This window comes from Ambystoma mexicanum, chromosome 6q (genome assembly GCF_040938575.1).
Source record: "Ambystoma mexicanum isolate Mex_15411 chromosome 6q, UKY_AmexF1_1, whole genome shotgun sequence".
Lineage (NCBI taxonomy): Eukaryota > Metazoa > Chordata > Amphibia > Caudata > Ambystomatidae > Ambystoma > Ambystoma mexicanum.
The window spans coordinates 51,265,755-51,293,123 of NC_090937.1; the positions used below are offsets into that span (position 1 = coordinate 51,265,755).

General features: G+C 45.4%; 1 protein-coding gene across 1 annotated transcript in view; it reads left to right on the plus strand.

Moving 5' to 3' along the window:
* Positions 1-27,369, plus strand: part of TRIM14 (tripartite motif containing 14) — a 310,180-nt gene that overhangs the window by 14,059 nt on the left and 268,752 nt on the right. The window contains exon 2 of the mRNA XM_069630461.1: positions 26,135-26,230. Coding sequence (XP_069486562.1) covers positions 26,135-26,230 — 96 coding nt within the window. The remainder of the gene's footprint in view (positions 1-26,134; positions 26,231-27,369) is intronic.

Sequence of the window (27,369 nt, forward strand, 5' to 3'; positions counted from 1 at the left end):
GTATGAGTTCCACCAGGGCTCAAGGAGGCTTTTTTCTTAGCAATTTTAGATTGAAGGGTTGTGATTTTATTTGCTAGGGCATTTTGAATGCTGGTACACCAAAGTTTGTCCTTGGGGACATTCACTGTAGGGGCAATTGGGTTTTCCAATTCCCGGAGAATAGTGAAGAGTTCTTTGGATTTCGAGTTGGCTTTACTGATTCTTTTGTTGAATTAATCTTTTTTTAGTTTGAATTATTTCCTTCTTGTAACTTTTGGCAAAGTTGGCAAGTGTGGTTTTATTGTCAGCAGACGGAGTTTGCGTTTTTGGATGCGCATTTCTTTAAGTTGGGGGGTGAACCATGAGTTAAGGTGAGCTTCCCGTTTACTTTTATGGAATTTGATAGGGGCAATCAGGTCCAGAGCTTTGGTCATGGAATTGTAAAATGACTCAACTAACTCGCTAGGGTTAGATTCACTGGAACTGGCAGTGAGAGCTGGTAGGAGTAGTGGGAGAAGTTTTTCAGCCGTGATTTCTTTTTTGCTTCTCGTTGGCATGGGGGGTACTATTTTGTTCTTGTTAGGTTTGGGAGGATCTATGCTGGCTGTAAAGCATATAAGATAGTGGTCCGTCCATATTTGAGGTAGAATACTAGAGATGGTGATGTTATAGTTATAGTTGGCTATCCAGTCTAATGTGCATCCTTTTATGTGTGTAGGAGCTAGGACTTTTTGGGTAATGTCATGATTGACTAAGCTAGATTGGATAGATTGGGCTTGTTTGTCCTCAACGTCGTTAAAGCCCAGGTTAAAGTCCCCTAGTAAAAGGAGCTGGGTGGAGTCTTTAACGCTATTAGTGAGGAGACTGGATAGGTCTTCCTCGAAGTTGCCTAGTGGGCCTGGAGGTCTGTACACTAGGAGTATCGTTAGTGTGCTATTGTTGGAGATCGGTATTTTAGCTGAGAGAAGTTCGCACAATGTGATTGCTGGGGGTGGGGTAAGTCTAGCAGCTAACTGTGTTTTAGTTATGATGGCCAGACCGCCTCCTCTAGTGTTGGGCCGGTCGACTCTTAGGATATTGTAATTGTTTGGTATGGCAGTCATGAGGGCAGGGCCAGCTGCATCATGGAGCCAGGTTTCAGAAACAGCAAGGATATCTAAGTTGTCCATAGCCAGTAAGTCAGCTATTTCGGTATTGTGTGCTATGAGGGACCTAGCATTAATAAGGGCTCTAGTTAATGTAGGAGTTGTAGTGGTGTCTTTGACAATTCTTAAACTAGGGTAGTTGGGTTTCCTCTGTTTGTTATATGGGTGACCTTGTGGATCCGGACGATTTATCGTTGCTGACGCTAGGAGGTCAGGATTAGTGGCAATGGAGGTGCGTGTAGGGACTGGTTGACTAGTTCATTTTGTTTTTAAAGTCATAAAATCAAGGCAACTTAGCTCTAAGTCGCAAGTTTTTCTCTTGCAGATTGCATGGGGTAGTGTTGGTGATCTGGGTATTGTCTGCGTAATTGGTGTAGGCGATACCCAGATGATCCATTTCGTCAAAGAGTGGCTTTGTGAATACATTGTAGAGGGTGGGTGACACACAAGATCCTTGAGGTACACCACATGTTATGGGAATCGGGTCTGCTGAGGCTGATGGAGAGAAGACTCATAGTTCGGTTACTCAAGAAAGACTTGATCCATATTATGGCCTCTTTAGAGAAGTGGGCTGCAGAGTCTAGGTGGCTACACAAGACTGTATGGTCTACTAAATCAAATGCCGCTGAGAGGTCTAACAGGAGGAGTAGGGCTGCTTGGCCATTGTCTCTGCATTGATCTATTTGGGCCTTGAGATCGATTAAGGCTGTCTCAGTCCCATGCTGTGGGCGGAATCGGGATTGGCGGGTTCCGAGTAAGTGGTTGGATTCAAGGAAGTTTTGTATTTGCATGTATGCCACTTTGTCTAAAATCTTTAGACGAAAGGGCATGGTCGTGATGGGCCTGAAGTTAGTGGGAATGGCCAGGTCAAGGGTTTGCTTCTTTAAAAGTGGCAGTACCCAGGACTCAAGTTATTCGGTACAGTACCTGTGGTAAAGGAAGAGTTAATGAGTCTAGTTATGAATGGCGATAATTCTCTCGCAGCATCCTTAATCAGTTGGGCAGGGCATTGATCGCCTTTACAGTTGGACGGTTTAAGTCCCAGGATAACTTTTTCTACCTCAATGGTCGATACCTTGGAGAAGCAGAAGCGTGATTCTTGTTTGGGTTTCGGTGGTGGTGCTATAGTCTGCTGGATATGAGGCATAAGAGATGCTTTTTTGAGGGCAATTTTAGTTTGTAGATTAGCTACTTTGTTGGTTAGGGCAGACTGTATGCTAGAGCACCATTTTTTATCCTTGGTGCAGTTTTCTTGGGGAGCAATAGGTGTTTCCAGTTCTTTCAGAATGCTGAACAATTCTCTGACACTAGATTTATATTGAGATATTCTGGTATTATACGTTTCCTGTTTAGCTAGTAGGATGTCTTGTATTGGGAAGATGCCTTGGCGAGGTTGAGTTTATTTTCAGCTGAAGGAGAGATTCTCCAAATAGTTTCAAGTTTTCTTTTAATTAGCCTGAGATTTTTTAGATGAGGAGTGAACCATGAGTTAAGATGTTTTTTCGGTTTACTGTTCCGTAGTTTGAACGGAGCTATGTGGTCAAGGGCTGTATTAATAGTTTCATTAAATTGTTCAACTAGCACATTGGGATCCATATTGACTGGGAGCGAATTCAGTTGTGGTAGTATGATGGGCAGCAATCTTTCCGCTGTCATAAGTTTTTTGTTCCTCGTGGGCATAGGAGGGGCAAGTGAGGACTGGGCCGTGGCCGGGTTCGTTGCTACTGTAAATAATAGTAGATGGTCCAGTCCAGATCTGGGGTACAGTGTCTCTGATGGCTACTTCACAGTTGTGTTCCGCTATCCAGTCAAGGATTCGACCTTTGTTATGAGTGGGAAGGTTAACTTTCTGGGAGAATCCCAGTTCTTTTAGGATCAAGGCAGTAGCTGTAGACTGGATATCCTTAACGTCATTGTAGCCTAGGTTGAAGTCCCCTAGCACTATTGTTTGGGAGGTGTTTTTTAAGTTATTGGACAGGGTTGTAGAGAGATCCTCAGCGAAGGTTCCAATAGTACCCGGAGGTCTATAGATAAGGAAGAGGTTTAATATTTGGGAGCTAGCGGTGGCAATTTTGACCGTGAGGCATTCACAGGATTTCATTGTGGGGGTTGTGGTAATTCTCATGTCTAGACTAATCTTGGCTATGATAGCTAGACCACCACCTCAAGAGGTGTGTCTGTCTGCTCGTAAGATGGTATAGTTGTCGGGGACTGCTAATGATAGGGCAGGGCCTGCCGCATCATGAAGCCAAGATTCTGAGATAGCCAGGAAATCGAGGTTGTCTGCAGAATGATATCTGAGGTCTCTGTTGCGTGTGCGACTAGAGACCTAGCGTTTAGAAGTGCACCTTTGAGATGATGTTTGTGGCTTTCAGAGTTGGGGTGCGTGGTACTGGGTCTAGCTATAGCGGTAGGTTTGGTGCAGTTTTGTATGGGTCTTTTGGGATTGCAATATTTCCTAGTATACTCTACAGTAGCCTTCAATGGTAGTTGTTTTTTTAGGAGCTTAAGTTGTTCAATTTTCTTTGCTGGTAGCTCATGCAGTTTAGCTAAGCGCGCGCATAGTTTCAGGTTTCTGTCTGCAGTACTACATGGCCTTTGTATAATAGTATCTTCTTGATACTGGTTCACTATAGGTCCTGTGATTTGTTGTGTGATAGGCATGGTGAGGTAAGAGAGGTGAGTAGGGTGGGACCTGGTGCCGTGGAACATTATATTAGCCAAGCTAAGTGATAATGCTACTAATATGATGGAGGAGGCAATGTAGAGAGGTTGTTTAGCTATCCTATAGTGGGCAGCGTTAGTTTGTTTACCTGGGTTTAGAGAATACATGCTAACTGGCTAAATGCAAGCAGGCTGGATACGACTAGCAAGCTAGGTGCAGTTTAGATAACAAGTGCACTTAAAGGTTGCTTAGTGCGGGCAGGCTAGATGCGACTGACCGGCTAGGTACAGTTTTGAGATATCTCAGTATGTTTTAAAAAGGCTAAGTACTGGCAGGCTAGATGCGACTATCAGGCTTTGACTAGTTTTAGGTAGCAGGATATCGATAGGCTAGGTGTCGTTTCACAGTTTACAGCAGTCTGAGTGCATCTAGATTCAAGTATTGTGCACATCAGGGAATGCAGTGCAAAATACAGTGTAGCTAAATTCAAATATCAGGCACATCAGGGACTGCAGTGCAAAATACAGCGTAGCTAAATTCAGATATCAGGCACATCAAGAAAAACAGTGTAGAAAGCACCAGGCAGAAGTTGGGTTATGCAGACTAGGCAACATGTAGGCAAGCATGTGCAGAAGTCACACATTGACAAGATGCAATAGGGCACCTAAGTTCTAGGTCATAGACAGAGGCAGAAATACATTGGTGACACACATTGAGTAGGATGCACATACGATGATACAATGGACACCTAGATTAAGAACGCTAGTTGAGGCCGGAATACACTGAGGTCATAATGGATAGGATACCAAGGGGCACCTACATTCAAATCGCAGCCAGAGGCATAAATGCACTATTTTTACACAATGAGTGCACATTTGTTATGATACAGTAGGACCCCTAGATGTAAGAATTAATAAATGCAGCAAGGTACACTAAAGACACACAGTAAATGTATGCAGAGGGATACCTAGGTTCGATAACAAAGGCGGAGGCAAGCGGTCATACGGGTAGCATCGATAAAGTCAGGTAAGGATGATTGCGAGTCCTGAAATGCCGTAGTGTACCAGAGCTCTAGGGCATCGATTTTTGTGTGCCAAAGATGAAGAGGGTGCACATATCTGTCACGCTTGAGGCACGGGGCAGTGTCATTAAGAGTTATGGTGTGACAGTGGGAGTTCAGTATGGACGCTGGGGCTCTGGGCGCAGTACGGTGTGCGGGATCTTACCTCCGATGGGTGCCATACAGTTAGGGCAGCGTGGACGGCCCTGCGGCCCCGACAGGCCAAGACAGGAGGTGATCCTTGGTGTGGGTCCTTGGGTGGGAGGTCCGGCTGACGCCTATCCGGCGATGATCGCCGGAAGAAGTAGATGGGGAACGCCAATCACAACGGAGTAGCAGCAGCTCTGTAAGTTTGCTTGGCAACCAGGACGCATTTACACGGCGGCCATCTTAAGGGCAGGCCTCGTGTCGTCGATATTGCTTTGGGTGGAGAAAAACGAGTAAATTGCACAGATAGATATTTCAATTACATCGGATAGCACCAGGCTCTAAATGCACGCGGCATGGGCACAGGATGCCAGATTTAGAAGTGGCTACCTCGGGGAGGGATTCTCCAGCGGCGGTGCTCCTGAAGAAAGCTGGAGCAGGAGGGATGGGCTCCTGCCCTTCCTCGGCGACACAGGGAGCAAACAGGCCAAGACAGGAGGTGATCCTTGGTGTGGGTCCTTGGGTGGGCGGTCCGGCTGACGCCTATCCGGCGATGATCGCCGGAAGAAGTAGATGGGGGGGGGGGGACTCCAATCACAACGGAGTAGCAGCAGCTCTGTAAGGTTGCTTGGCAATCAGGACGCATTTACACGGCGGCCATCTTAAGGGCAGGCCTCGTGTCGTCGATATTGCTTTGGGTGGAGATAAACGAGTAAATTGCACAGATAGTGCAATTACATCGGATAGCCCCAGGCTCTAAATGCACGCGGGCATGGGCACAGGATGCCAGATTTAGAAGTGGCTACCTCGGGGAGGGATTCTCCAGCGGCGCTGCTCCTGATGAAAGCTGGAGCAGGAGGGATGGGCTCCTGCCCTTCCTCGGCGACGCAGGGAGCAATGTCTGCATTATCATTTCTCTGTATTACCTCCGCAACTAAGTACGTTTTCTGCAACAGCGCCACGATGCCTAAGGGCCGATGTGCGCTTTACAAATGGAAATAAATAAAATAAATGTTGGTGGACATCCAACAGCCCACTGGTGGAGGTACACCACAAATTGGTGGCAGACAACTGGCTGAGGGAAGAACTTCTGGGGAAGGCACAGACAGGAAGGCAAGAGGCTCAGCTTGCTCGGAGAGCATTCCTCTGCTGCATCTGCACAGATCTGTGCTCAGGCAAGGGACTATTCTCGGCTTGCCAGCGAGCAGGGAGCTGCACTGGCAACGGAGGCCTGCACTGGGGACAGGGAATATGTCAGACTGACCTGCGAGCAGGCCTCTCAGTGACTGTGACTGTTCCCAGGCCAGGGGGGATGTTCGATTAAACCAAGAGCAGGCCTCTGCTGGTTCTTGGGAGGCATTCACTGGGGCCAGGGAGGGTGCAACACTGGCACAAGAGCAGGCCTCCAGAGACAGCCAGGCTGCTTGAAGTGCTGAAAGGGTCTCTTCAGCCATTTGGCCCGCTACATGTGTCCCCTCTGCTGCCGGGTGGTGGACACCAGCCTACAGCATAGTCAGTGACAAGTTGCCATCACTGACATGTTGAGCCACCAGAGGCAGTTCCTTACTCTTATGCACATGTTTGTGGGCAGGAATTCCACATCTTTGTCATCTGTTCCCATCTCTGTCCCCGCCTCCACCTTACCCTCAGCAGAGCAGTCACCTGCGTGGCCTACCCCAGCCTTGCGCATGTGCAGTCAGCGGGTTCTCTGCCCATTAACACAACTAAGCGTGGCCCACCAGTGAAGCAGCCGTCTTCTATTTTCCTCTTCAAAATTGGACTTGTATTTGTGTTATTCCTGAAGGCCGTTTTCTGTTTTCTCCCATTGAATTCTTGATTTATGGACCTCAACTTGAACACCTCATCCCTCGACTTTGCCTCTTTTGTAATTCACTTTTGATTTTTTTTTTTTTTTTTTTATTGCCTAGGACTTTCAGGGCATAGTGGTGGCAAAGTAGTATGTGCCATCATTTGCAGATCTACACTCACTACTATCAGAAGAACTTGTGTACACGCCAGTCACACAGCAAAAGCCCATCGATGTTGACCTGCTGCTGACCATGTCCTCGTGGCTGTCTGCCCAGGCTACGTCCTCATCAGACTCTGCATCTGCAATGGCATCATCTGGCATGAGGATGGGGTGTCTCATGGCCACACTGTGCAACATGCAGCACATGGCAGTTATTTGGCACACTTTTTCTCGGTGGTACATGAAGGTTCCACCAGATCGCTGCAGCAATTCATTAGTACACCAAGGGCCCTTTCAATGAAGGTGGCGGTGTGGGTCTTGTTGTAGCAGTGCACTGGCTGCTTGCCTGGATTGTGCAGTGGCATCATCAGCCATGGGTGGAAAGGGTGTCCAGCATCACCTAGGTGAGGGCAATGGATGGGTTACACTGTTGTGCCTGCGGGAGTATGATAGGTGGTACTGGGTAGAAATACTTGTGTTTTCCATTCCTCCCATGCATCCGTGGTAGACAGGTGATAGACATGTAGGAATCTAGAAACGGTGGCTTTTGCCCATGTGTTGGCTCATGGTACATGGTGTACCTCTGGGTTCAGTTTGGGTGTCCCATAAGGCATGGACAGCTACATGCTGTGTTGGATTGGCTGTGTTCCATCACATGGCACTGTATGCTCACTGCTACATTTGTAGAGCGAAGCTGTTGTCCTACGGCCGGCGATGTAGTTCATGTGGACATGGAGGTGTCGATGAGAAGATTCCATAGCGATGCAATGCTGGACATGTTCACTATGCTTGTGTGGCTGGTCACACACGCCATTGTGAGGGACGGGCATGGCCTGGAGTGGCATGCTGTGTTTCTGTGCCATGGTGGTGTTGGAACTATGCAGTCATTCAGTGGCACAGGGGCATTCAATTTACCCGCTGTGGTGGGAGTAGGCATTTGTCAACAGGTGCAGTTGGTGATTTGGAAGATGGTGTTAGATATCCACTGAAGGGGGTGTGATGGAACTCACAGAGGGCCAGACGTCAGAGGGGCATTGCTGTGGTTTGTCTATTTGTTCTGATACTGGAGCTGGGCAGCCGCGTGGGTGCTAACGTCCAGTCAGTCAGCTCCCCCTATCCCCCTCCACTCCCATGTGACTGGCCTGTGAGGCCCTTCTTGTCTGCATAGCATTCCCTAAATGCATGCGGGATTGTACTCATGACACATGCAGTGGCAAGTGTGTTACCATGCACTGGTGTGGTGGTGTGTTGTCATCTACATACCCTACAGCCATGCCCGGCATTCACGTAGGTCCTCCATGATGCGTGGCAGGTTGCTCTGGGCCAGTATTATGGAGTCATGGGTGGATCTAGAGAATCTAGCAAACACATGTGTGAAGGTGCATGTCTTCATCACAGGCCATCTGCACAATGATTGTATGCTGAATGCTTCTGTAGATGTAGGTATTGTAAGGAAGGCATGGTATAAAAGCAAGACAGACACAAGTGATCACAGTTCAATGGTGTTTATTAAACTGTAAAAATTGGTGAGATAAACACCTAATCTAACCTAAATCTAAGATGGGAGCAAGCTACGACCATCAAATAATAATAATACAATCCTAGTGGAGTCTAGTCAAATAAAAAGGGTCAATATTAAATACAACTATTGCCAATGTAGCCAGGTTCTCCCTTCCCCACGTTTGTAGTACTGGACAAGGCAGGACTCTTGAGCATAGCACACTTCTGGGCTTCTTCAGTGCAAGTTTACATTTCCTTTTCCAATATCAGGGCCTTCTGTATTGAGGTCTCTTTACTTCAGAGGGCCTTATACATCACAAACAACAAACAAAAGTTACTTCTGTTTTTTCAAGTCGGGCGATTACTCTTCACCCGAAGATCCCCCTTAGCCGGGCTTCAATCCCTTTCACAACGTCATCCTCCCTCAGTCGGGCTCAGACCAACAACCCACTGTGGACATCCCTCAGTCGGGTTCACGTTTGTCACCACAATGCAGTACACTTCGTTTTTTAATTAACCACATGTCAAAGACGTTCGACTGTACAAGGGGTTTTGACTCGACCCTTGTGTGACCACTTTGACTTCTCTTGCTGGCCTCCTCCCCTGGGGCCTCTTGGTTCTTAAAGTTTTCTTAGTTTAACATATCCTCCTTGTTCAGGTTCAGGGTATTCATTACAGTCTTTTGAATGAGCGCCCATGTGACGCCGGACCACTATAACCCTAATACCTCGTTTGTTCACAAAAGACCTTTGTCTATTATCTTCTTTTCTTTACACAAATGTTGCAACTGTAACCATGAGCTGAACACAGTCTGGTCCACTATCAGTTTCCTCCGACTCACCGGCTGTGCTGAACTAGTTGGCTTTTGTTCCGCTGGAGCTAAGGACGGGACCACAGCGGCAAGCTCTCCCCCCCCCCCCCCCAGGCTATCAGTGCGGGAGGGCCCTGTGTACCATTGACTTCTGCCACACCAATCGGCACCTGCAATTCTCGGTCTTACTGTTCCTTTGTGAAAGGCTTCGTGGGGTCTGGGTTGAAAAGCGCAAGGGCAATTCCCTCCATGTTGTCCTTTCGGTTTCCTCGACCTTTCTCTTGTTTGAACTGCAGTCCTGGAATAGCTGCTTTCTCGCACGTTCGGCCTTGTTCAAAGTGTGCTCTCGTGCTTTGCCTTTTATCCCTGTGGGGAAGGGAAAACGCCGCCAGGTGTACGTAGTTATCAGCAATGGCCTGACTCTGCCTGACCCTTGTGTTGGGACATGTCAGGGAAACGGCTCTGGTGCTAGTCTGTTGTCTTTCGCGGTGTGAGTAAGTATTTGTGTAAGAAAAAGGGGGTTGGTAGAGCTTTTGAATATCCTACGGGGTAGGATGAGGAAAAGGTGTTATAAGAAAGGGGGTATCGCGTCTCACCCGTCAGTGTCCCACTTCCACTCCTTGAAGACTCCCCATCCAGGTGATCCTCCCGCACTGGTCCACCCCAGGAACTGGATCCAATAGCGATGGCTGTGGCCTGGCCGCCTGGATGACAGATCCCCGGGAACTAGCGGATGAGACACCTTCAGGTTTCTCACAGTATGCACTTCTGCCCTGGGTGATGCAGGGGCCACATGTGTGCAGTCCAGGGTTCAGGAAGACGGCAATCACCTAGAACCTGGCCGTGATTTGGGTGAGGAATGTAGGGTCTGTGGGGAAGGCTAAGTGGTCGTGCAACCTTCTCATCATGGCAGATGTGACCTGTGAGAGATTGTATGAGAAGGTTATGGTGGGCGATCTTGGGTCGGTATACCCTCTGTGGGCAGGGCCATCAGGCTCTCCTACCCCTACTCCTGTCCTGTTGTCTTGTCCTGGCACTTTTGCTGTGCCAGGGGTTTCAATGCAGGCTGAGGGGCTGTCTGGGCTGTGAGCTGGGATGCAGGTTGCTGCTAGCCCATCTGTGCCAGGGAAATCATTTAATTTAGCTGCCTGATTTGTAGCAATAATGTTTATTTTGGGTCCACAGTGCTTTCAGTTTCAAAAGTGAGCCTGCTGTTTTCTGTGCTTTTTATGCAGCCATCCCCCCTAATTGGTGGCTCCTTGCATGTGTGGCTTTTTGTGAGGGTTGCATGCCTTGTTGGGATGATTGGTGCTTGCTGTGACCATAGCCAATTTTTCTCTGGTAATTTTCACCTGCTCTGAGTTATTGCAATGTATCAATAGGATTACCACCCATGTAATTTCGAATCGTAATTTCATGCGTAAAAAACCATGGCATCATTTATGTTGTGTAAAATATGCCTGTTTTTTATGCTTTGCGCATACTGTGGTACGCCTGTGTTTGCTGGCGTAAAGTCAGAGGGCAAACGTATAGCTTCAATATATATGTGCGTTTGTTACGAAATACTGCACTGACACTCACTGGTCGGTTCCAAGCCTGCGCCTTCACACCTCTGACATGAAGTGTGATGAATCCAGTGGAGTCATCACGGATTCCCCGGTGGTGGCCTCCTCCCATGAGGCCAGGGGAAGGCAGCCGCTACCTGATCCTGACCCAGGGGTGGTTTCATGAGGGAGGATCACATGGGAGGAGACAGCTACTGGGGAGATGTCATGACTTCAGTGGACCAGACACAGTATCTCCCCTTTTCCAATGAAGAAGACCCCCTTATACCAAAGAGCCCTTTCCATGAGGAAGACCCTCTGATGACCCAGACCCTCTTGGCATATGGTCATATACGTGTTCCTACTGGTGGGAGGAGGGAACCCACTTCTTCTTGTTTTTATGGCCAAACACACAACCATGACAATAACTCACACTGCTCCAACATAGCACCTTTTTTCTTCTAAGGTTCCTCATTGTAAAACCAGTAAACATAACTATTCCAATGCCATGTGTTTAACAACCTCTAGGAACTTCGACTCCCAGAATTCTCTAGTACGGAGACGAGGAAGATGCATGAATTTGAACCATGTACCAAGAACCTGAACCGCAATGAGCAGTTTGCTAGAGCACCCGTGCGTGGGATATTTAAACCTAACAAGCACACTGTTCGAGAAGGTAGGGAAGGAGAACCCGTTGGCTCCTGTTCAAGAGCTTCCGTACAATTGCGGAGCTGCAAGGGAGGCCGGAAGAACATCTACAGCCTCCAGATTGGAAAGCGGTGACAGCAGCACACCACAGAAGCGCAAAACCCAACCAGAGACACTAGAGAAAGACATTGAGTTTACCCGAAGCTATTGGGGACCATGGGGCGTTCCGACAAACACGCCAACAGCAATTTGAACATTGTTACTTTGTGACTATGACAAAAGGCTTATTTGAATACCAAAAGTCAGAGAGGCAAACCCCAATGAACTGTGAATATCTGAAATGTAAATGTGTGGCCAAACTTAAGGAAACCTTAACACGAGTATATATATATATATATATATATATATATATATATATATATATATATATATATATATATATAATATATTCATTCAACCTGAGGGCCATACCTACAATATTGATAAAACAGAGAAGCACCTGAGAAGTCCTGGTAAGCCAAAGACACCAGGGGATTAAAGCAAATGCAAAGTCTGGATAAACCAAAGACACCAGGCAAATGAAATATATGAGAGAAATCTTGACAAGCAAGATGCCAAGCAATTGAAATAAATATAAAAGTCCTGGCACAGGATTATAACAGGCAAGTGAAACTCATAAGTGAAGACCTGGCAGGCGAGTGCACCATGCAGCTGGCGTTTCAGAAAGAGTCCTGGCAGGAGAGTACACCAGGCAGTTGGCATTGCATAAAGGAACATTGGCAGGAGAGTAAACCAGGCAATTTGCAAGCCACAAGAAATAGTAAAGGAAAGATTGGTGATTATTTACGGAACCCTGGAAAGTTTGATGTTAAAGGAAGACATTGCTATCCAGACCACAGAGAACGTTACATTAAAGAAAGACTGTCAGACTTGGTTGCCTAAACAAGATACCAAAGAACTGTTTACACAAGTGACTGTTTTTATTACAATTAAAAATCCAGGTTAAGAGATCCACCCTCTGCAACCAAAGATTTCCGCCCTGGAGAACATTTTTGTTGAAATTATACTTATTTTAGTTGTGAACGCTTTTTGGCCAATTGAAGATTCACAATTAGCACGTCACTTAACAATAATTGTAAGACCCTCACGGTCAAATTTCCCATCTCGGACTCCGACACTGTGACTATGCACTTTGTCGATCGTCCCCCAGGTCCTGCACCTACCTTTGAAGAGTACCTACTACACACACTATCTGTCCACATTAAACCTACATCCAAAACCCTACTCCTAGGAGACTTGAATCTGGGTACAATAACCCAACGGATGCCATTGCCACATCAGTAGCTAACGCTCTTGCCTTACTAGGCTTTGTGCACCAAATCTGCGCTCCAACACTCGAAAGGTCCACCCTGGACTGGATTGCGGACCTCAATTGCTAGGTTGCTATCTCCAGCAACAACCCATGCCCCTGGGTGGATCACCACATGTTCTATTTTTCTATGTTCCCCTATCGGACACGCCTCGACTTTCTCATCCCCCTGCCCCCTACTCTGGCCCGTATTTCAAGAAACCTTAACAAGGAGCACCTTACCCCAGTGCTTATCACGCTCCTACCGCAATCGCCCCTTCTGACTGACCCTAATACATTAGCTGATCTGTACACCAGTGTCCTGTTTACAGCTATTGACACCATTGCCACACTACTACCACGGAATTCCAAACCCTTTGACCAGAGAAACTCCTGTTTCACCCAGGACCTTTGCGTACACCGCTCCCTCAAACGGCTAGCAGAAGCTAAATGGATAAAGTCACCCACCACAGCCAGGAAGCTGGAGTTCACCTCTACTGCCAAATTATAATTATAATTGTTCATTTATAACGCGCTTAATACCAGGAGTGGTTTCTAAGCGCGGGATCAGGACTCAAACCTGTGTTGTGCTGCGTTGTCTTGCTCGCAAGATAAATCCATTGCCCCTAAGCTATCCTTCCTCCCCAAATGCTGCAAACTAGCTATCCTACAGACCACGGCCACGTCGTACAACACCCGTATCGCCAATGGTAAATCTGACACTAGGAAGATCTTAACTATCCTTATAGAACTGGAAACCCCCACCAACCCTCCAGCCACTATCACCAGAAATTACTTATGGTGCTCAAACTTTCAGAACGCCATGTTAGCCAAAATCAACACCCTGCAAAACAAAATAGACTTAAAACAATCCCTGCTTAGTCCCCAGACAATCTGCCTTTCTCCACCATGTCATATCCCCCTCTCCAACATGCATGACCTCCCTATGATTTGCTTTAGATATATATCTGACTCTGAGGTCAAAACCATCCTAAAAAGCCTCAAACCCTCAAGATGCAAGGGAATATGCCCTGCTGCCCTAGTTAAGGACTTCTCTGAGGACCTTGCACCTCTCATCACCTCCTTCATCAATGCATCCTTCGCGACTGGCATAGTCCCGTCCAGCCTCAAGGAAGTCTGGGTTTTCCCCTTATCAGAAAACCCACACTAGATCCCACGAACCCCACCAAGTTCTGCCCCATAACGACAGTTCAGTTTCTCCTAAAAATCCTAGATAGAGCATTCTACCTGCAAATCCAGCATTACCTGGAAGCCAATCACATTCTGGGAATCCGACAGTCAGGGTAGTGGCCTGGTCACGGCACAGAATCTGCTCTCTTGGATCTCAAGAATCAGCTGGATGATATCAGAGACGAGGGCAAGCCTGCCTTACTCCTCCTTCTTGACCTATCGGCAGCCTTCAACGTGGTGGACCACAAGATCCTTTGCCACCATCTTACATTGGCAGCAAACTTATCCCCGGAAGCCACCTCCTAGATCGCCTCCTTCCTCGGCGAGAAATCCATCAGAGTATTTGACGAGAATGCTAATGCCCTCCTGCACCCATCTCTTGCGGCGTTCCACAAGGTTCATATGTCTCTCCTTCACTGAACAATATCTTCACAAACCACCCTTTTGTCCTCCTTGATTCCATTGGCGTATCATATAAGGATGACACGGAAATCTTGCTTGCGCTCACCGGCAACTACTTAGATGATTCCATCTACCTGAACTTGGTATACTCGAATAGTCAAGTCTGGATGGCCACCCCTCTGATTAAAGAAGACTTGACCCCCAGTATTCCGCCTTTGTCATCGAGGGCATTCCGATCTTAGTCTCACATTCAGTGAAGACACTAGGAGTGTACCTGGATGCCACGCTCTCCCTCACATGCCAAGTAAGCGCCATCGCCTCATTCACAGCCTACACTTCTAAGCTCATTATTGCAGCTAGACCCTTCCTATCCACGGAGAGCTGCCTCACAATCACACAAGCCACTGTTGGCTCAAGACTTGACTATTGCATCGCACTCTTTGCAGGCACCTCAGAACACAATATCAGGAAGATGCAGGTCATCCAGAACAATGCCCTCAGAGCGGCTTTGAACATACCCAAACTTGAACACATCAGTGCAGCAAGAAGCAAGGCTCATTGTCTCCCCATCTGGAAGAGGATTCCATTCAAGAAACAATCAATTACTCACAGGTGCCTTACACAGGAAGCCCCCCTACCTCTCGCCGAACATAACAAGTGCTACCTCTCTCAGACCCACAAGATTGGCTTATGCCCCTCGCCTCACGCAGCCCAAATTCAAACGGGCGAAAGCTGGAGGCGCTAACTTCCCAACCATCGCAGCCAAGCACTGAAACCTACTCCGTCATCTGGGCGAGCGGAAAGCTCCTATTGAGCCTTCCTAAAAACACTACTGTTTACATAAAGTCTGAACCCCTGATCCACCTGTTCCTTCCATACAATGGTTTGCATGGTGTAATGTGTTTCTCACCACAGACGTACTCCGTTTTTTTGCCTCCTTGCAAGCAATTGGTCATTAAAAAGAGCCTTGATGCCCGAGGGCTTAGTGCGTTATACAAATATAAAACTAAATAAATAAGATATTTTTCTTTACACATTGTAATTTGTTTATAGTGTGAGGATCAGAATAGGACGTTTTGGACACAAGGGGCCTCATTCTGAGTAGGGCGGTAAGGGTTAACGGTCACCGGCAACGAGACTGGTGCCATTAAACCCTTACCGCCCTACTACGAGTTCCCTTTGCGGGTCCTTCCTTAACGCCTGCTTTTAGCAGGCGTTAAGGACGGGACCCGCAAAGGCACTTTAGTGCTAATAACGGTACTGTAATTTACGGTACCGTTATTAGCGCCTTCCCCATTCCCATTGAGCCCTATGGGGGCTCAAATGGGAATGGGGAAGGGCCCTGGTGAATGGGAAACTACTGGTCCCTCCAACCTTGAAATGGACCGGTAATTACTCCATTCACCAGGGCGGAGTCGGAACGATTTTGGAGGCAGCCATGCCGCAAATAGCGGCGTGGTTACCTCCAAAGTTGGAATGAGGCCCAAGTATAGTTTTTCAGGTATTGACATTCTGACACAGACAGATCCTTCGTTTTTGGTTTATAGGCAGGGGAAAATCCTCTTTAGCATAGAAACAGAGAGGCATTTTCCCAACCCTTTTTCTTATATTGTTTTTTTGTTTAGCAATTTTTATTAGGCTTTGTAATGGATAAATACAGGATATAATCATCAACAATTAACCAATATAATATTTGCTAACCAATAGTCCAAGATACAAATTCAAGTTGAGTTAACAATTAAAAGGCAGAACGTAGTGTATCAAGGTTAAAATAAATGTAGATATGCACTAAAAGTTCCTTGCAAAACTCTAACATCAGAATTCATTAAATTTCTTCTTGTGAAAACATGACAAGCTGGCCCCTCACAGAAGCATGAACAGGCAACTTAAGTATGAGGTCTGATGACAGGCAGACCAAAGTAGACCCTGCGTAATTCCTACTAACTTGGCCCCAAGAAGAGAGCACAGTTGAGTCGACACAGTGAGATACTGCGCACAGAGAACAAAGATAATCACTTACTCCAATATGTACTTAAATCCTCCAACGATTTAACAAGTACATAAATGATCAGCCATCGCATTAACCAGCTGTTACATATACTCAGTAACATAATAAAATATATCGCAACACATGTACACAAGAAACATTAACCAAAATAATACTACATGTATTTGGACGGAACTAAATGTTTTACAGTATAACACTGAAATAAAATATTATTAAAAACACATTTTATACGTGTTAAAACTATAAGATCACTGATAAAAATGAATAATATCATCATTGATACATAAAGCCATAAGTCTGTTAAACAAAATGAGTAATATAGAATAAGAATGCTAGACTCTGGAAGAATAGCAAGTCATAAATGAGAACACGATTTTAAATACTAAACAGCCACACTGACCAGTGCAACCAGCTTTGCCTTTAACCCTCAAGTGGGCAGATGTACTGGCAAATCTATAACCACTGTAACCAGCAAACTCCGCTATATCTGGCAAACATTCTAACTAAATAATTTTGCCCGGAGTCAAGTTAAAAGCCCTTGAAAAGGCAATTTCATTGGTATCTTGGATTAAAGGGATATGTGGAAGGCAAAAGGCAAGACAGAGTATACAGGAGTTGGATAGGAACTGGGCATTAGATGTCACACTACAAGACACCAATAATCATCAGTCTATACTACCTTGCCCACTTTGTAAAGGACATACAGCCTTATTCTGAGTTTGACGGATTTACCACACAGTATTACTGTTACCGCTGAGTTACCTCCTTGGAAATGGAGATAAAATCCTCCTTATTCCGAGGTGGTGTCATTCACGAATTTGGAGTCCAATAGGACTCCATTGGGGTTTGGAGGAATTACCACCAATGGTAATTCTGCCAGCAGTAATTTCTCAATTTTATTAGGTAACTTGGTGGAAATACCTCTAGCAAGTGCTGGAGGTTATTCTCCACTTTACCTCCAAAGTTGGAATTTTGCCGTTTGCTAAAAGTGGCCTAATTCCATTACTGCCACTTTCTTACCTCACTGCCAAACTCGAAATGAGGCCTATAGTGTATACCTTGAGATCACACAGAAGTCTGCATCAGGTCTTATCGGCTTGAAATTACCTGTATGTATTTTCCTTGCTGTTAGAAATGTGTTCATCATTCTGGGTCAACATGCTCATTGGAAATGTATCTCATGATCAATAGGTTGTTTTTAGAGTCTGTCTGCTGATGTGGCAGGTGCATTTTTCTTTGGCAATCACACCTCGGCCATAGTATTGTGGTCTAGTTATGTGTCTACTTCTGCATCGAGCTCTCAATTTTTGCTGCTCCTTGATAATCTTCCCTAGCTTTACTTTACCTTCGTAAATCTCCTGTGTTTGTGTCCATGGTCTGTGCCGCACTTTGTTCACACACTCAAAAACGGGATCACCACTTGTTTTCATCTTTGTGCTGTTGTTCAGGTACCCTTCCAGAGAATTCCTTGGCTCTCTGTGTTGTAAGTAATTTCTGATTGAAATTGACATCCATGTAAGTCAGTTAAAGCAATGACATTAGCAGGTGTTGTGCCATGGTAGCACGGAAGTGCAGCAAGTTTGATGATCCATAAATAATACATACTCTTAGAAGTATTACAAGAGAGGTTCAAACAAGCACAAATATGAACCTTGAAGACACCTGCTAACTAATCATATCCTCTGCCTCATCCCAGCAACACCAGTGACAAAATTAGATAGACCAACCACTGAGTAACTAGGCAATCAGGTGACAAGAGCGTGTAAAGTTCCTAGGGGCGTCGAGCCTGCGGTGTCCCAGTTAAGGATGAAACAGTAAAGGGTGAAGACCAGCAATTGAACAGCCTCTTTGCCTATGAGCCTTTGCTTTTGCATTCCTATCTGCAGCATCTCTGAGTGCTCCTAGGTTGCTAGTTACTGTGCTGTCTCTCCACTGCAGTACTCGCCTATAATGCATTTGCTCCTGCTGCTCCTCCTGCTCATCTATGCTTATCCAATCATGCTACAACTTCCTCCTTTCTTATCCCTATCATAAAACTCACATCTTGAAACTCCCACTACTCCATCTCTCTTGCACCTCCTTCTTCCAACAAACAAAACTGACAAGCAAATCACATCTTCCCTTACATCTATACGCCCCGCCTCGCTTCCTTTGAGACTCCACTTCTCTACTCTTCCTTACAGCATCAACTGAACATAGTACTCTGGAATGCTCAGTCTGTATGCAACACAACTTACTTTAGCACTGACTACTTTCATGCCAGCTCTCTTTCCCTAGATCTCCTTGCTACGACTAACACCTACATTTCTCTATGTGACACTGCCACCCTGGTGGCCATACATGACTCCAAATTAAGTTTAATTCACTCTACTCGCCTAAATAGCAGAGGTGAATGAGTCGGACACCTACTCTCTTCCCACCTCATTGCCTCACAAATCTCCAATGACACGTCTTCTACCTCTTTTAAACTCACCATCCCTACTGTTGCTCTGGCCTCACTCGGTTCACATCATCTCCATCTATCGCCCTCCTTGTCCCACTGGGCCATTCATTGGTGAACTTGGGCAACTCCTTGATTCTCTTTCCACTAAACTTCACCTCATTCTCCTAGGTGACTTTAACCTTCTCTGTTCAACCACTTCTCCGAAATCTGAACTTCAGTCTTTTCTTAGTGGCCATGGTCTCCACTCTATCCATAACCAACCAACCCACATCAGGGGTAACTCTTTGGATCACTTAGTCATCTCCTCCTCTCTCTCAGCCACTAATAGTACTGTCACACCATCCCTATCTGATCACTCCATTGTTTCAACACTCTAACTTCTCCTCACCACTTACTAAAAGGAAATGTAAACCTTCTACCATTCCTACCTCTTTCGGACCTACAGTTTCTACTCTCCTCGTTCGCACCTGATGCCGCTTCCACTATCACTGCCTGCTCCGGCTTCCAATCTCTACTATATGACTCATTTTCTTCTCACTTCCCACTGCTAACTTTCACCCATAAATCTCAGTGGGCCTCATTATAAGTTTACCGGTCCGAAAAAAAACAGTACCAGTAAGCTTGCCGGTACCGTTGTTTCCGGACCGGCAAACTACGAGTTATGTGAGCGGTTGCCTTTTCAGCCCGCCAGGTCTGACCTGGCGGGCGGAGCGGCGCCCGCGCACAGAACTCGACGGATGCACCGGCACCATTCATGAATGGTGCCGGTGCATCCGGCCTCCCCATTCCCATTGAGTCCAATGGGTCTCAAATGGGAATGGGGAGTAATATTTTCCGGCGCCTGGGCATGGGCAATTACCGGGGCCACCGGGCCTGTAATGCCCCGGTAATTGCTCATTCCCGGGCACCAGAAAATTTGTGACTCCGGCGGCAGCCGTGCCGGTATTTACCGGCACAGCTACCGCCAGGGTCATAATGACCCCTAGTGTCCGCAACCATGGGTCACCCCATTCATACGCTGTCTCTACACAGACATGTGTTGACTGCTGTGCAAATGGAGGCGTACCCACTTGCATGAGGACCTGGAACTCTACCTCTCTGTCCTGAACTCTCTCAAGTCCTCTACCTCACCCTCATCGATTCTCATTACAACGATCCTCGTTGATAACCGGGCACTCACTCACTCTTCCTAAATTTATGACGGTCAACTCCACTCTCACAGCTAATGACCTAGCTGAATACTTTGCTGCAAACAATTTAAAAATTAGAGACTCTCTCCTGCCATTCCTTACACTCCCTCCTCCTACATTCAAAACTCTGCCTACTCTACCATCATCCACTGTCTCTTTCTCTCACTTTAGTCACATTAATACTGAAGAAAACTTGAATACCTTTTAGCTTTCTCTCTATTTTCAAAACTGCCACTGTCATCCCTCTCCCAAATAATCAAGGGGTTGATCTGAACTGGGCGACTAACTTTCACCCTGTGTCTCTCCTTCTGCACTATTCTAAAGTGCTGGAAAGGGTTGTGTTGAACCGTCTTACCAATTTCTTAGACACCCACAATCTTTGAGACCCCCTACAAGCAGGGTTCTGCTCCTGTCACTCCACAGAAAATGATCTCATGAATGTCTCCCACTTAATCGCCTCTGCTTAGCACTCCATCCTAGCCTCTATCTGATTCTCCTTGACCTGTCCGCTGCTTTTGACACTGTCGATTATTTTGATCTCCTTAATAAACTCTCTCTTCTTGGGATTCACGATCGAGTCCTTGCCTGGAGTGAATCCTACCTTGCACCTCTCCAACTTTCTGTCTCCTAGAGCAACAACACCTCTCAACTCACTCCTCTAACTGTTGGTGTTCCACAAGGCTCTCTCTTGGGTTGGTTCTCTCTTCTTTATGCTCTACACAAATCTTCTTCCATGTTCCTGAACTCTCCTTTGATCTCTCTATCAACATTTCAAACTGTCTCTCTACCATTAAATAGTGGATGGCTTCCCACTCTCCGATGTTAAACTCTTCCAAAACATAAGTGCTCTTCCTCTCAGCCACATTCGCTTATCTCCTCCCCTGCCTGTCCAGCAGGAAATCTTGGTGTCATCAGTGACTCTTTACACATCTTCTCTACTTTCATCTGCAAAACTGCAATGGCGGCCCTTCTCAACCTCCTAAATATTAGCAAAATCAGACGCCCCTTCCTTTCAATACTGTCAAACACTCAAGTGTTCTCTAAAGTGCATGTGGATGTGCCAGCATCCTCTTTGGTCTCCCCAACTTGGCTTTGTGTCCTCACGACAAGATCATTAACTTCTCTACCAGGACTCTCTTTGAACTACGTCTCTTTACACCTACTTCCTCATACCGTCACGCTTGTGGTACCATGGCCTCCCTGTGCTTCCTCTCGCTTTTGCTGTTTCTCTATTCTTGCTTCACTTACATGGAGTTTTCTTCATCCTTACATCCGAGAAACGGGCTAGACCGAATTCTTTTTTTTTTTTCTCAAAGCCAAATTGAAAGCCTACCTCCTCGCCTTTTTCCTCTTAACCTATCTCTCCTCTGCCTCCAAGCTAACATTTTTCCTTAGCCTCTACCCTGCCTTTGTCCCCTACTTTATCTGCCTCCACTATAACACTTATTCCATTATAGTCACATCCCTAACAAGCTGGCCATACCACCTACCTGCAATTAAAAATGTGTACTGTTGATTGTCCTTAATCTATGTAAGTCCACCCATGTGTTGTCCTAGTGACTGTTCCATTTAATAAACACTGAGAAACCTGCAGGTATTCTCACTTCTGAACCCCTTGGACCCTCTGCACAGGTGGCCAGGGAAAGGCCATCGCTATTGGATCCTGACCCTGGGGGCGGAGAAGCGAGGGAGGATCCCCTGCATGGAGGATCCTTGGGAACTGGAAGTGGGGTGCCCCTTGATGAGACATGGTATCCCTATTTCCATTGTGACAACCAACCCAACACCTCCCCAACGTTTATGGGCTACTATAAGCCAGCTCCCCTCATCTCTCTACCATTGACACTTGACAGTACTGGAAAGAAGAAGAGGCAACTAAGAGCAATGAAGACTATGCTCTTTTACCACTCTAGTACTGGGAAGAGGAAGATGTCCACTGGGAGTAGAGAAGGTCAGGCAATCCTCTTTAATCCTTCACACCTGCAGCCTGTCGAGGGGCTGCAGGTGTATAAATGGAGCCCAACCCAGTGGCAGACCAGGAGGCCGTGCGAGCAGCAGAGGATCGTTCAGCATGGTGTGGGAGTTAGGACTCCCTGGAGTGGACCAAGAAAGGTGAAGGGAGCCGTGCTGGAAAGCTGCCCTGTTCCTTTATATTTAAAGTGTTCATTCCCCTGTGGTGGAGGACCACCCCAGGAGCGTCTGAGGGGCAGAAGCTGAAGCCCAGGCACTAGAGCAAGAAGACTGTGTGACCTGTGCTGCAGCCAAAACATCCTAAGCGACCAATGAGTTTCTGGGGTTTAAGAAACCTGGTGCGCCTGTGTGAACTTAAGCATTTTATGAAATACATTGTATCGGAGTGGTTGTGTGCAACAGAAGGCACGTTTTTGAGGTCTACGAACAGTGAACAGTTCAATTAAAGTGGAACAAACATTTATGCTTGTTAAGTATACAAGAAAGGGGAATACTTTGTACCAAAGTGGATGCGTGCGACAAAAAACACGTTCCTGAAAGTCTCTGAACACCAAACTAAAACAAGCAGTTATATTTGTCTACCATTAAGCAAAAGGGAATATCTTGCATCGGATTAATCCAGGGTGATGAGAAACACGTCTTCAAAGGCCTCCGCACATTTGAATTATACATTGAAAGTGAAATAAACATTTATTGAACTATATGTATGAAGAGAAAACAAACCTGAAGTGAGAGGTTCAATTATTGGAAAGCAAATAGAATTAAGACGTTGTTGCTAAACAGAACCTAAAGCTTTGAAACCAAAAGCTGACAAGAACAGTCAATCAAAGGACACTGCAGCCTGATACACTGTGACAATTTCAACCTTTTGAGAAACCTACAAAAATCATTTAGACGATTTCCACCTGTGGGAAAACAACAAAATTATTTGAACTGTGTATTTGAAAATAACATTAACCAAACTGTGGAAGATAAATACATTTTGTGTTCCTTTTGGAACTGTTTTTTGGAACTTGGAGAATAGAACTCTGAGTCCTGATTAGAAGCCTTTTGTCTCAAGGTCATTTTGTGTGATTTGGAACTTGGGGAAGGGAATCCTGAGTTCTAACTTGGGGAAGGAAACCATGAGACCTGAATAGACTTCTTTGCATTCTAATTCCAAATAAGGGTTTTTTCAGACTTAACTTTGTTGAACTGTTTTATACTTGGGGAAGGGAGCTGAAAGGAAGCTGCGAGCTGTAAGAAGCTCGGGACTTACTGCCTCATCACGAGTTTGGCAGTAACCCTTAAATGTGGCATTAATGCTATTACCGCTGCATCTAAGAGTCTGCCAAATCACAGGTTGGCAGGATTTACTCCAAGCTCTGAGCTGGGGGTAAAACCGCCACAATTTTGCTGATTTTCGGCACTATTACCGTGTGCTAATTCCACTGGCGGTAGTAGCGCTGAAAATCCCCATTGGGCCCAATGGGGAATTCCTGAATGGGCCCAATGGGGAATGGGGACTTATCGTTCCGCCAAACCCGTGATCCGGTGCTAATAGCGCTTGGGGGTTTGGCAGTAATGCTAATAGCCCTGGCGGTAATACCGCCAGGTATAGCGACCAACTCGTGATGAGGCACTTTGTGTTGAACCCTGTTTTCTGTTGGTTGCTGAAATCCGTACACGTTGTATAGTTATAGTTTTGAGGAAAGCATAGGTTTTGGACACAGACAGATTCCCAAGTTGAACCCTTTGACTCAGACTCTCCTTAGTTTTATTTAGGTAGGGAAATCACACCTTAGCATAGGGCAAGTTAGCCCCTTTTCCATCCTGATATTTAACTTCATAAAAACGGATTGTTTGAATCTGGAATCTGTTTTCTGTGTCCTTCTTCATGATGCCCTCAAACCCCCACAACCTGGTCAGAATGTTAATCAAACTCACCCCATTTTAAGTACCTCACTGCTTCCCATCAAATCTGATATCTATTGTACATTCTTTTGCAATCCAAAGGGCATTATTCTTTCCTGTGTATAAATAAATAAATATCCCTGTGAGTCTGCCAAAAATGGTCTCGGACGTTAAAAGGACCTCCATAAAGAATGCATGCGAAATTGTAAGGCAAGAATACATCAACTGGCACACAGGTTACCAAAACAAAAGTGCATTGAGCGTCCCCCATTCAGAATTATGTTATTTGGGGTTGGTCAGTGGTTGCAGGACTGGTCTAAATGCAGGGTATTTTTTTACAAAGCTCAACTAATGTAGTCGAACAACTGCATTGAGTAACCCTCCCAACACCTTCAGTGGTGTGCTTACGCCCCACATCTGACATGGCAGTAGTCTCTGCTCCTTCGAATTTCATTGATAACCCTTCAAGCATCAGTAAGTCTTATGCATTTTTATTAATTCAAGCAATGCTCAGACTAAAACATGGTCCTCGCCATTTCTCACCTCATCCGGATAAAAGCTAGTTTTCCTGTTGAGCTGTTAGCAGCATTAACAAGATGTGAATAAAGACTGTGACTGTTGTGACTTACTTCCTAAGCGGTCTTCTATCCTTGCGTACTCCTGTGAATAAACCAGAGTTACCGGATGGGCCCTGTGACACAGTTTTCCTAAGCAGAAGGCTACTCGTATAGAAAATTACTCTTATCACCAATCGTCTTCATTACTCCTAGTCTACTCTTCCCCATCAAAGTACTTAAGAATTACATTCTAAGCTCCATGACAAGAAGCTTTTTTTGGTCCCTTCCCCTTCCAAAAGAGGAATAAACCCCCCACCCCCGTATAGCAGAATCTCTCAGTTATGATTAATCAAGCTGACCATTGGCCTTGTGAGGGGTCAGCAATGCGAGGCAGACATTCTTTGCATGTTTGTTCAAAATGTGCCATTTTATTAAATTATAAAAGATACTAAACACCTCAATATCCCAACTCTGACTAGGATTTCCCTGCCTAACAAAACTAAAGGGAAACACTTCCCTGTCTGGCCCTCACACTTAAACAGCAAATATACAAAGAAAATATATGGCAATGCAAGATGACATCAACAATTATATATACAGTTCTTTGATAACCTTTTAATATCCTGGGTGAACTCCCTTGCCCAGGATTCAAGGTCAATTCTGCTCCAATGTTCAACAAAAAGAAACCAGGACAGTCCTGTAGATAGAACATTCTTAGTTCAGTTCCTGGTGGTTCAATGTCGATGTAAAATTTAGTTAACCAACCTTACAACAACAGCAAAGCATCTTCTCTTGGTGCTAAGACTTTCCACTTCACCACAATAGCATCGATGCTATTCCTAGCCATGATGCTTTTCCACAACTTCCAGTTGTCCAAGAAGAATCCTCACAATTCAAAGAAAATACAGCTTCTGTAAATGTTAGTGAACCACAGTTCTTGGTTTACAGTTATTATGTCTCTTTTTACAAGATTAAGAATCACAGCAGGTATCTTTGTCAGGATGACTTCACAGCACTTCTACTTCCACTTCAACTTCTATAATAGTTTACCATGAGGGCATACTCCTTTGCCTCATGGTATTCCACTTCATTTGTGCTGCTTAAGTCTTGCATCTACTGACAACCAAATACACCACCACAACTCTAGTGTTTTGTGACTTCAAACAGATTATGACAAGATTCACTTCCAAGTACTTTAACACCTTCAAATAGGCAAGGCACTCTTCGTTTGAATACCCCTTTTCCAAAGGGGCAGCCTCTTTGCATCACTTGTCTATCTGCAACCAACAACCTCGAATTGCCTTTAGGATACACTTCTCTCTTCCTTCTATAGTCTTTGACAGTGCAGCACCTAAATGAGCCATATAGTGCTGCCTGCTGTGAAGACAGCCTGTATGATGTAACAAAAATAATATCTTTCATTTCCAGAATTTTATTTTTAGAAAAAATATCTGGATTACAAGAAAAATGCTATTTTACAATTACATATTTTACTTCTTACCTAAACTATAGCACTTGCAAACGAGAGCTATTATTTTCCTCTCTAAAACTCATGTTACTCCCAACTTCTCCCAACTGCACTTACCTTAAATTCTTATCTGATTAAGCTCTTGAGGCATGGCTTCTGAAGTTGCGTTAATATGGCATCTTATTTTACTTGCAGAAACTTACAGCAGCTTGTTTACAGCAGTTGGACATGAAAAAGAAGCAGGAATTTCACAACATTAAACACATTGAACAAGCTGCCAGTGACCTCAAGGTAAGCAAATAGAGAGAACTGTTAATCCTTTGGCCTTGGGATGCAGGCAACATGGGTATTAGAGTTGTAGGTCAAAGTAAAATGTTTACTCATTCCCTTATACATCCATTTTTGATTATCTTCTGTTTTTGCAAAACTGTAGGTTCTCCAACATTGTGAGTTCCGTAAATAAATACGTTTACCAACTGTTGTGACTGTGGGACAATATTGCATTAAAGTCACACATTGTCTATTTTTCTTCTTTATGGCCAGAACTATTCAGAGGTACATAATTCCTATGCATGAATTCTTGGAAAGAAACCACTAACCACTTGGCACATCACACCTCACTCTACTAATCCCATATCTCTCCAGTGTCTAAAATGGGCCTCATTCCAAGTTTAGCTGTGCAGGAAAAAATGGGTGATAATTCTGCTATGGGTGCTTTTTTGGAATGACTGCCATTTTTCCCACGCTGCCGAGCTACAATTTGGACCTTGAAGTAGATCGTTTTTCTCCAGTATGCTGCAGGTAAATCTGCCACTTTAAGATATAAAATCAGCTGAATTAACATTGGCAAAATTACCGCTCACGGTAATTCCACCAAAATCCACATGGCGTCCTATGGACTCCAAAAATGGGGGGGTAACACTGCTCTAGCACTAATCGTAATCCCGTGGTAAACTCTCAAGACCAAGTGGTGGAAACGGTAAGTAACTAAATCCTCTGATTTACCACCAAACTCACTTACCGTTACTTCAACTTGGTCCCGTGGGTTTACCACAGGATCACAAGTGGTGGTAGGGTGGTGTTAATCCCCGTTTCTGGTGTATTGGTCTGCGGCGCAATTTCCTCGGTTGATAGTTCTTCTGTGGTCATTTTTTTGTGTTGATGTGGAAGATTTACCTCTGGCTTTTTGCTGCAGTTAAATTTTCCTTCTTACCGCCAAACTTGTACTACGAGATGCAGTAATGTGATATTAGCAGAATTACCGCTGCATTACCACTATTTCTACCCGCACCGCCATACTTGTAATGAGGTCCTATGTGAGAGAGAGGGAGAGAGATAACAAGAACTACATCTTCAAAAGAAAAGGATTGCTAGACTAATTCCAAACCCCAACAGTCCCACTTAGCTGCCACCACGACCTTGCACCACAG